This window comes from Nematolebias whitei, chromosome 9, assembly GCF_014905685.2.
Source record: "Nematolebias whitei isolate Nwh7 chromosome 9, NemWhi1, whole genome shotgun sequence".
NCBI classification, from domain to species: Eukaryota; Metazoa; Chordata; class Actinopteri; order Cyprinodontiformes; family Rivulidae; genus Nematolebias; species Nematolebias whitei.
Window position 1 is genome coordinate 25,282,963 of NC_056506.1, and position 11,308 is coordinate 25,294,270.

The following is an 11,308-nucleotide window of genomic DNA, read 5'->3' on the forward strand; positions in this document are numbered from 1 at the left end:
GCATTTAATCATTTGTTTTTAATGTTTATCAGCAAGGAACGTGAAATAACTTAATCCTTTAGCACGTGGAGGCTTGAGTCAAAACTCAAAAATGGAAAAAACTGATTTGCATTTTGTAGACTTTTGATTCAATATGTTTGAGCAAAGTACCTAATTGTTCCTCAAATATTAAAATCAAACCGCTCTTATTAAAATGTGGGTTTGGAAAAATCTTGACGTTCCAAGCAGAACATGCGCGAGAACCCTGCGCTGAACACTTGAGCGTCGGCTCAGTACTCCGAGTACCCGGACCTCTGCAGGGCCCGGCAGAGCAGAGCGAACTCCTTCACGCTCTCTTTAACTTGATGCTTGTTCGTTTGTTGCCTGGAAGAACAAAACAGGGTTAATGGATGCAAAGATCTTAACCTGGTTCTCCCATCGTGCAGTATTTAAATACACATTTGTTGATAAGTCGTGACACGATCGATGGTTTAGTTGATTTTATTTCCTCTCACCTACATGACCAATTTCATCTTTATGTACTTGTGTCATATTATGTGTTGGTTCTTGTGTCAGTAGCTTCTGCTCGTTTGAATTTCCTTTGAAATGAATAAACTTCCTGTGTTCATGTGACCAGCCAGCAGAGGGCATGACTGTTCAAAGCTTTAAAAACAGCATTTCATCATGCTTCTTGGGAGTTGAATTAAAAAAATATTTGTTTTAAATTTTGCACAGAGCCTGTGTACACTGACAGAAACCAATAAACACCAGGACAGAATAGTGGAAAGGACATGTGACCATATTGTGATGATTACAATAAAGAGCGGCGTGTCTCGTGGGTAGCATTGTCCTGTAATGGTGTGTGTGTGTGGGGGGGGGGATTGAGCAAGAAACTACCCCCACTGCCATGCTTGTCTGATAACTAAGCGTGTGTGAATTAGAAGTTCTGTAGTCTTCTGCAGGACGTGGAGAGGTTAAAAAGATGCTACTGTATGGAGGTTGTGAACCATTTTCCATGTGTGGACTGGTTGTAGATCTGGTGGCAGTACAGGCACGCTGCTGGAGTGTTGCACCTCATCAGGCTTGGACACAAGCAGTGATGCTGTGTGCTGGTAATGTCTACTGGGTCTATGAGGCAGTCTGGTTCACCGTTACTGTTTTGACAAACCCTCAGATGCTCTGGCAACCCTCTGATGATACTTCACTCATGATGCCACCACTTGGAGCACATACTTACACTCCTGGCAAATTACACCGTGTGCACACACCATCACTGCTCTGCATGTGAACCAAGTTAAGTTTAAATAATTCCTCTGGTTGCTAATCCTTTTTCAGTGAGTAGAGCTCCTGCCATGTGTGGATGTTACCTACTTGTTGCTGACCAAGTAGGATCATTTATCAAACTAAAAGCTTGGTCATATTTTATGATTAACTGGTCTACGTTAGCTCCATGTACTGGAAAGTTGCAAACAATGTGTGTGTCTTAGTTCAAAGCTGGTGGGTTCATAATACGTGGTGTTACCTCAGGATCTTCTGGGTGAAGGTGTGTTTCTGCTCTGAGGTCACATGAGCTGAGGGGAACCCTGGGTTCTGCAGGGTCTCTTTCATCCACTCGGACAGTAAGGCCGGACACTGTTTGTTCAGACTGAGCAGCACGTCAGAGAAGTGCTCCGTCAGGCTGCGGGAGGAACCACCTCCTATCGCCTGCAAAAGGAAAGAGCCATCAGAAGACAATCAGGTGCTGCTTTGTGACACAGACAAATATACACAGACACTTGTATATAAATATGGACTACCTGGAGCACAGCCTCGGTCAGAAGCTTTCCGTTCCTCTGCAGCACATCACCCAGAATGGCCGTGTCATTACAGTGACACAGGAACTCTGTCTGGCAGGAAATGACAGAATGTATCTCTAAAGTTATTAGATTATACAACTTCTAAAGTCTAAAAGGACTAATAACTCTACTGACACCTCCCTGTAACATGAGCTCTTGCATTTTCTCTCATAACTTACAAAGAAGAGGCATGCAGCTTTCACTGTGGGGGTCTCTAGAAACTTGATGGACAGGATCCCTGGAAAAAAGCATAAAAAGTTATAAGAACGGTTGATTTGTTTAATTCATATCTGTCATATGTGCCAGGGGCCAAATGTGGCCCTTGTTGACATCTTATCTGGCCCCCAAGATGATATTTTAAATGTAAAATACTTTGATCACTTTAATTTTTTCAGTAATCTTTGATTATGATGTAAAAAGTGCAACAGAGAAAGTCAAATGAGACCAATCAAACTCTTGTTGAGGAACCTGCAACCAAGAAAAGATGGTGAGTATCTAACTTGAGTTAATGTAGATTCTGAAACCGGCCCTTAGTTTGAAAAAGGTTTTAATTATGGCCCCCTTTTGTAAATGGGTTTGGCACCCCTGGTTTAATGAGTCACATGTAAAAATATCAAAATTCAAAAGAAAAACAGAATATCTATGAATTGGTATTAGACTTTTGTAAAAACTACAATTCAGTTTTTGATATTTTAGAAATGTCTTCATGTTCACTAAATATAAAAGTACTTGTTTATTTTCATTGTCTATCCAGTGGTTCCCAACCCTGGTCCCTGAGGAACACCACCATCCTGCATGTTTTAGCTGTTTCCCTGCTTTGACGCACCTGATTTGAATGAACTGGTGATTAACAAGCTTCTGCAGAACCTGAGGGAGTAATTAAATCACTGAATCAGGTGTTGAAGCAGGGAAACAGCTAAAACGTGCAGGGTGGTGTTCCTCAGGGACCAGGGTTGGGAACAACTGGATGTTTACTGTATCAGCATGTACTGATTGATACTCACCACAGTAAAACAGGGTGTCCACATCTAACTGGTCAGACTGGTACAAGTCAGGACTCCTTTTAAGAATCTGTCAAGATGACAAATTATGCAGTGAGGTTCTTTTATGGAGATGTGTGCAAAGAGTAAAATTTGTATTCAACTTACTTTTGCATGAAGATGCATAAATGATTCTGCAATATCAGGATGTTCCCTCGGACCTGGCAAATACATGTCAGCATTACAAAATGTTTTACTTTATTTTTATATTGTACCTCCAAGTGAATAGACTGTCTCATAATCTTTTAAATTGGTCTTGAGCAAAAGTCAGGGTGGAGTCGTTGCCTCAGGTGGAGGAGTTTAAGCATCTGGGCACCTTGTTCATGAGGGATGGTGGAATCAGTCGTTGCCTGCTGGATGTCTCCCTTTGGAGGTGCGTCCCACTGGTAAGAGGCCTTGAAAATGTAGAACTCTCTGGAGGGAATTGTGTATCTTCTCTGGCCTGGGAATGTCTCAGGATCCTCCAAGGCAGAGCTGAAATGTGTCACTGGGGAGAGGGACGTCTGGGTTTCCCTCCTGGACCTGTTGCCTCCACGACCCAACTATGATCAAGCAGTAAAGATGGAGACTGAAGAAGTTATTCAGGCTTTCGGACAGGTTTTCAAAGATTTTTTTCCAACTTTGCCTTTTTCTTTCATTCATTTTTTTTCTAGTACCTGAAACTATTAAATAATCCATCAATCAATTTTCTTCTGGTTCTCTGAGGTCAGGTCTCAGAGGTTTCCAGTGATGCTGTCTGGCTCCTCCTGGGGGATCCCAAGATGTTTCTAGACCAGAGAGAATATTTAATCGCTCCACTGAGTTCTTCTGGGGTCTCATAATGAGACATGCAGGGCAGGCGTCCTAATCGAACACCTGAATCACATCAGTTGACTCCTTAACAACGAGGAGGTGAAAGAGCAGCAGTTCTTCTCCAAGTGCTCCCTAGATGAGGTAGCTCCTCACCCTAAGGCCTGTCAGTGGCTAAGCCCAATCGTTGTATGGAAGCAGCTTATTTCAGCCACTTGTGTCCAGGAACTTGTGGGTCATGTAAAGAAGGGTGAGGAGATGATCCATACCACATGACTACAGGGGAGGATTTGCTTAGATGGACCAGTAAATGAAGAGCTTTGCTTTTTGGTTCTACTTCTTCTTCACAACAACAGACCAGAGCAACACCCTCACTACTGTAGTCAAGGACACAATATTTTCTGTTCTCTCAAAGCCCAGCCAGTAGGGGTCAGGAAGACTGCTCGTACTGGTTCTGCAGGAAGTTTCTTCTTGTTTTAAACTCTCCATTGTTGCCATGTGCTTTTTCAGGATGAGGGACTACTCTAAAGTAAAGATTTAAGGCAATCTGCAGGATTTATTTGAGAACTTTTTAGGAAATGGAATTTTGGTTACACTGTTTTTAATGTGATTTACTTGGATTATATGTAATTTAATATAAATTGGTTTGCTTTATTGTGTATGTAGTGCTATAGGTGCTTGAATGAGTCTTAGGTGAGTGTTCATTGGCTAAAATCGAATCAGCTAAAAATGGTCATTTAATAGAATAAATGCAGGTAAAGCAGCCAATGATTAAAAAAAAAAAAAACTTTAAAGAATGTCAGAAACAATAAACTTTCACAGTTTGAAATAAAGACAGTGTCTTTTTTCTTACCTTGTTGAAAAATGGAAAACGTGGTTGATGTCAGGACTTCAAGGAGGTTTCTGATATCCAAGATGTGACGTTCCTCTCCAGCAAAAACATGAACCAACTAAAATGATAAATGAAACGGACGGGTCTGAGTAGAGAAGAGGTGAAGGGAGCGAGGGTTTTGGATCCAAGCCTGTCATGTACCTGACGTGTCAGGTCCAGGACAGAAGCTTGTGGGAAGCTGCTGTAGATCCACCTTAACATCTCACACAGCTGAGCCACCAGTGGGCCGAAATCATACAGGAGAGTTCTGACCGATTTATCAAACATGCCGCACACTGCCTGAAGATGAGAGAATATGAGTTGAATATTCATCATCTATCCACAAACTCACAAAAATAAAAGAACGTCTCACCTCGACCACCTCTGAGTCATGGAGCCATTTGCTGAGGATGGTCTGAATTAAAGAGAACACCTCCCGCAGAACAACTACAACCTAAAAACACAAATAAAAACACCTGGGGTTTGTGTTTTTGTGTTTGAATAATCATCTCTCTGTGAACTCACTGGGTTTTGTGCATCCTGTGGGGGTGTGAGTCTGGTACTGGCCGCTTCCTCTGAGCCTCCTGCACAACCGCTCAAGTCCAGAGTGCTAAAAAGGCTGGACAGCATCCCCAGGATTTGGATGATGCTCTGTTTGCTACTGGGGTTGGGCTGCAAAAAAAAATATATATATATATATATATACATATATATATATATATATATATATAAAGATGCACAAGCTTTACTGTAATTATAAGTCAAAAGTGACAAGAGGTTATTTTTAGGAGCAATTCGTGTTGATTGTTACTCTAAACCTAAACCTTGAACTGACTGACAGGTCAGCACTTAGTTTCACTGATCTGCCCTGAAATTAAAATCACTGCAGCAGGAAGACATAGTACACTTTAGTGATATCACATGTACCATCACAGAGGATCAGAGAACAAGTGGTGACAGCTTGGGGGGGTTGCATTATGTCAGCCAACAGTGATCAGCATGAATCTATCATCTTTGTTGTTTGCTATTTTATTGTTTGCACACAAAAAATGAAACAACACACAAAGAAAATTATTTAAAAAAATTTTTATAAATGCGTAGGAGAGGGCATAAAAATCCCTAATGGGCTTAAAAGTGGCCTGCTCCCCCTTCTCAAAAAAAAAAAGAAAAATCATAAAGGCTTTGTATGTAAGCTTACATCTTACTTTAAACGCATGCAAACACACAAAAATACAATAAATAATAGCTCATAATTGTACGCTCCACACTGGTTTGTCGTCATTATCTGCATCATTTTATGTCTATATTCTGATTTACCTCGTTTTGTATATTGCTTTGTGTGTTACCTGTTGTTCTGTCTGTACAGCACTATGTTTGGCCTTGTCGCTGTTTAAGTGCTCTATAAATAAAATGGCATGGTATAATAAATGTAAACTGTCCAAAAATATTAAAATAATTAAAAAAAACTTGTGTTAAAAAAAAGTATCAACTTTGTTTCACCTTTCTTTTAAATACAGATAAAGTTGTAGATGATTCACTTAGTTGTTTTTAAACTGTTCCACAGCACAACACCTTGATGCATGAATGAACATTTAGCAGCAGTGGTTCTGCAGAAGGGGATATGTAAATCATACCTCCTTCTTGTAGAGTATCAGAGTCAGAGGGTCAGAGATTCTTTATTGTCATTCGCACCTCATGTGGTACATGTGGTGGAGCGAAATTATGTACACAGGGTCCCAGTTACATCCAACAATAAGATGTAAAATAAAAACAATGATAACATTCAAGATATTAACTAAGAAAACATAAAATAAATATACACTAAGCACTAACATCACGTCGAACATCAGCACACATGAACTCGAGTCTGTGTGAGCAGATGAGCACGCATGAACACAGCAACATGAAACAGATCAGCAGCAACATGAAACAGATCAGCAGCAACATGAAACAGATCAGCAGCAACATGATGTGATTTTTCACAGTGATTATTCTGATTAGAGATTCATGAGTCTAACAACCTCAGGGTAGAAGCTGTTCCTCAGTCTAGTAGTTCTACACTTAATGCTCCTCAACCTCCTTCCTGACAGGAGCAGAGCAAAAAAAGTGTGTGCTGGGTGAGTGGAGTCCTTCATGATGCAGGTGGCCCTCTTCCTGCATCTAAAGGTGTAGATGTCTGTGATGGTGGGGAGACCGACTCCAACAGACTTCTGTGCAGCCTTCACTACTCTCTGCAAAGCTTTTCTTTCTGCAGCTGTGCAGCCTCCATGCCACATGTTGATGCTGGAGCACAGGATGCTCTCCAGTGCACACCTGTAGAAGGAGGTGAGGACTGAGCTTCCCAGACCAGCTCGCCTCAGCCGTCTGAGGACGTAGAGTCTCTGATGAGCTTTCTTGATCAGGCTGGTGGTGTTGTTGCTCCAGCTGAGGTTGTCATTCATGTGCACACCCAAGTACTTGTAGCTGGAGACCACTTCCACTGCAGATCCTCTTATGTTCAGGGGGGTGTAGATGCTTTTGTTCCTTCTGAAGTCCACAATCCTCTCCTTTGTCTTCTTCACATTGATGTGAAGGTTATTCTCTTTGCACCAGCTCTCCAGGTGTTCCACCTCTTGCTTGTAGCTGGACTCATCATTGTTTGTGATGCATCCCACCACCACTGTATCATCTGCAAACTTTACAATGTGACAGCCTGGATGGGTAGTTGCACAATCATACGTGAGCAGAGTAAACAGGAGGGGGCTCAACACACATCCCTGAGGAGAGCCATTGCTGAGAGTTATGGTGGAGGAGGAGAAGTTGTGGATCCTCACTGACTGTGGTCTGTTTGTTAAGAAGTCTAGTACCCAGTTGCAAATGGAGGGGCTTAGTCCTAGTGTAGATGGTTTGTCCATCAGGGTTTGGGGGATCATGGTGTTGAAGACAGATGTGAAGATCACAAAGAGCATACGGACGTAAGAGTTTTTCTGCTCCAGGTGGTTGAGCGCAGTGTGGACCACAGAGGAGATGGCATCCTCTGTTGATCGGTATGAATGATAATAAGAATTAAACTAAAAAAAATTATGAAAATATTTAGGTAAAGATAATGGTTACATCAGAATTAATGTGTGATACCTATTTGCATCATAAATTGTAAGAATTTGTAAATTTTTTTAAACAGAGGTGTGGATGGAGCTAAATGTGGAGAGTTCGTGACAATTCTTACAAAAGATTTTTGAAGTTTATGGATTGATTGTAAACAACAAGGATAGGTACTAGCCCAAATTAAATTACAATAAGAAATATGGGGATAAATTAAACTATTATACAAGATTATTAAAGTACTTGTTTTTAAATGGTGGTCATAATCTGCTACTTATGACCACAGATACATATGTATGTGCATACATACAATGGATGAGGGAGGAAGATGTGCTGTTGTTGTTCCTACTCACAACGACTACATTTCTGGGATGGGATTGGGATGGGATTTACCTGTATAAATAAAGGTTGATTGATTTCCCAGAAGCCAACAGTGTCCTGCCCAGAAGCACTGTTGCCTTCTGCTGAAATACTAGAGGGAAAGTTTTGATCTGACTGGAAAAAGTTCAGTCTTTATTTATACAGTGACTTTGACGCCCAGCCGATGCAGAGAGCCGACCAGAACCAACTGGGAACCGGACCAGAACCAGACCTTCAGATTCATCTGTGAATCTGAGTGACGCCCGCCAGCCCACAAGGCTTTCGAGTGGGGAGGCGCCGCCCGGAGGTTCAGCGTTCTCTCCGGAGCCCATATGGACTTTGTTCATCCGGATTTGGACTCAATTGAACCACTGGCTGGTCCCATGCTGCCCATCCGAAGATCCGGCTCCCTCGAAAAGCATTTTGGTGCTCAAGGGCTGCACAGAGCTGACCAGAACTGGCAGGGTAGGTCTGCTGAGCTGGACTGGAACCAAGCTGCTGTTCTCCTGCAGAGCTGGTGAGTAAAATTTTGCAGTGGTGTACAGCACATATATGTATGTTGTTAAAATTATGTAGGTTTAAGGGTTTAAAACATTGTCACTTCGCAGATTTTCACTTATTGCCGGGGTGGGGGACTGGAACCTAACACCCGCGATAAACGAGGGACTACTATATTCTATAAGCTATATACTAAAGTATTCTTTACTGACAGTTATCATTTTATGATGAGTGTTTTTTTAACCCACCTCCTCCTGAGCCTGAGTGTCCAGCTGATGGATGTGAGGGCTGATGATGGAGTGCAGACTGCCTAAAATCTCCTCTGTGGGCTGGGCAGACAGCAGGAGACCCAGTGCCTGCATGAGCCACATGCACTGGCTGCTCTGCACACACACACACACACGCACACACACACACACACTTGAATGGAGTCATATTTTAAGAAATAATGAAGCTGTTGTTCGGCTGCTCCTTCACCTTATGAACATCCTTCACCAGCACATCCTGAATAAAAACATATTGACAAAAAGAGGAATCTCATCATTTTTAACAACAACATAAAAGATCATTTGTTGAACTCCTGCCTGAAAGTGTGTGAGGTTTGACCTGTGAGACCGTGATGATGTCCTGAGCGTAGGGGCCGAGGTCGTGCTTGCACTCCCTGCAGATTCTCTTGAGTGTGGAGATACTGGACACAGACAGCTCCGTTTTGGTGAGACCCCGCAGCACCATCTGTAGCATACCTCCCAACATCACCGGGTGGTCAGCCAGCCACTCAGCCAGTGACCCTGATCAGCAGAAAGATGAAGGATGCAAAGGATGCTCTGTTGCTGTGACAACGGAACATTTCTAGAACCATTTAACAACCGTTGTATATGCTTTTTTTAAGCTGCAGGAGAATAGTGAATAGTCTATCCATCCATTTTCTTTACCCGCTTCTCCTTCCCAGGTTGTAGGTGTTGCTGATGCCTATCTCCAGCAGTCACTGTGTGAGAGGCGGGGCGCACCTTGGACAGGTCAGTCAATCATACGGCCACACAGAGACAAACAACCACTCACACCTAGGGACAATTTAGGATCACCATTGAACCTAGCACGTGTTTTTGGTCTATGGCAAGAAACTGGAGTAGCTGGCGATTAATCCACATGTGTACAGAGAGAACATACATTTTAACAGAAAGGCCGCAGCTGGGTTGTGAACCAGCAAACTTTTTTTTTTTTGAGGTGGCAGCTCTAGCCGCTGTTGTATTTAGCACCCCTTAATGATTGGTTAGTTCCATTTAAATAAAGATAACTTCTTTTTACAAATAAACATACAGAAAGAAGTTCATATGTTGGTGTAGGTACCTATGGTGTACATGACCGTGTCAGCCAGCATTGCATTACTGATGTTGATTCTGGGGATCAAACCAACAAGACCAGGAATAACATCAGAGTAGTTCACGTCGATGGTCTCGGCTATGGACTGGAAACCAAACAACAGAACCTCGGTGTCCTGAAGGTGATTAGAAAAAACAAACAGTTCAGTTAGAATAAAATAATGTGTACAGGAAGGACAGATTGCAGCCACAAAAAAAAAAACCCTAACCCAGCACCCTCCACAACAACGTTCTTGCTTTGTGAGAGTCTGAATCAGGTTTGCGTTATGAACAAGCAGACTTATTTCTGTTTTTTTTTTTTATTGTTAGTGATTTCATATCTTGTGTGCACACTTTACAAAACCTAACAGTACCCTGTAGACATTTTAAAATGTAGATAACCAAGAGTCACGTGGACATGGCAAACAAGATGGCAGCTGGCTAGAAACTCTGCTTTCCAATATATTTTGCTGGTTATTTTGTGTGTGTGTGTTGGGGGGGGGGGGGGGGGGGCTTCTCCTTAATGCTATTCTCCTTCAAAGATCTAGGATCACTGTCTTTTTTATTTGAATAAAAATTGGTTGTTTAATCCCGCAATGGCCACTTTGAAACATTCTACAGTACAGGCCATGTGTCCACCTGCAGCAGGCCTCCACATGGGGAGGAACATGATGAAACACCTCCTAATCGGTGAGTTTGTTTACTCAAGTTGCTAAAATGAGTAATGTACTACAAAACATTGATGTCTACAATAAAGCAGACAATGTCTGAATTGAATAGTGGCTGTAAAGCAGGAGAGGTTAATGGAGGCTGAGGCAGTATCTCCCGCATGGAGGACACCTTGGAGCACCTACACACTGCAGACGGTGAGAGAAGTAAGATGGTGGACGTTATGTGGACTGCATTCCTCAAAAGCCACAGATGGAGGAATAATGTGAGTTATTGGGCTGAAAGAGACTGTCGGCACTCATGAGTTGTGTTTGGAAGATGCTGGTAGAGGGGCTTGGGATGAGTTATGATGTTGAGTTAGAGTGAACAAGCCCACCGGGCCTTCGTGCCGCTCCACGACCCAAACCGAGCTCCGAGGCCAGATCTTGTTTGTTTCCTGAGGCAGTCAGCTAAAGACAAAGTTTTTGTAGCAGCTAAAGAGGAGCATGGGTTTGAGTGGTGAGGATACCAGCTGTCCATGTTTCCTGACGAGGAAGGTTTTTACTGCCGTGAAACAAAAGCTGCAGGTTAAATATACTCTGGCGTGTCCAGCGATACTGTGCATGAGGTGGACCTTGAAAAATGTAAGTTTCAGCTCGGCAAGGGCAGCGGAGAAGTTCTTCAAGGAGGAGAAGGAGCAGGAGGAGGAGATCCCAAATACTAATGTTATTTTCAGGAGCCTCAAATCAGATGTAGTGTTTGATTGTTGGATGGGGACCCCCCTGCCACCATGGATGGAATAAAGAGGGGCAAAGCAGCATTGCTCAGACCTGATGAGGAGCTGAGTGA

The 11,308-nt window shown here is 42.6% G+C and overlaps 1 protein-coding gene across 1 annotated transcript; it reads right to left on the reverse strand.

Moving 5' to 3' along the window:
• Positions 1 to 145: 145 nt before the first annotated feature.
• ipo13a (importin 13a) lies at positions 146 to 10,442 on the reverse strand. Its single transcript, XM_037681275.1, has 15 exons — positions 10,431 to 10,442; positions 9,801 to 9,948; positions 9,060 to 9,241; positions 8,931 to 8,957; positions 8,702 to 8,836; positions 5,040 to 5,186; positions 4,888 to 4,968; positions 4,677 to 4,814; positions 4,497 to 4,593; positions 2,963 to 3,015; positions 2,819 to 2,885; positions 1,994 to 2,052; positions 1,776 to 1,865; positions 1,502 to 1,683; positions 146 to 363 (listed from the first exon to the last, which is right to left on the reverse strand). Exons 1-15 carry the CDS (start codon positions 10,440 to 10,442, stop codon positions 270 to 272), a joined length of 1,512 nt encoding a protein of 503 aa, XP_037537203.1. The 3' UTR covers positions 146 to 269.
• Between the last annotated feature and the right edge of the window lie 866 nt (positions 10,443 to 11,308).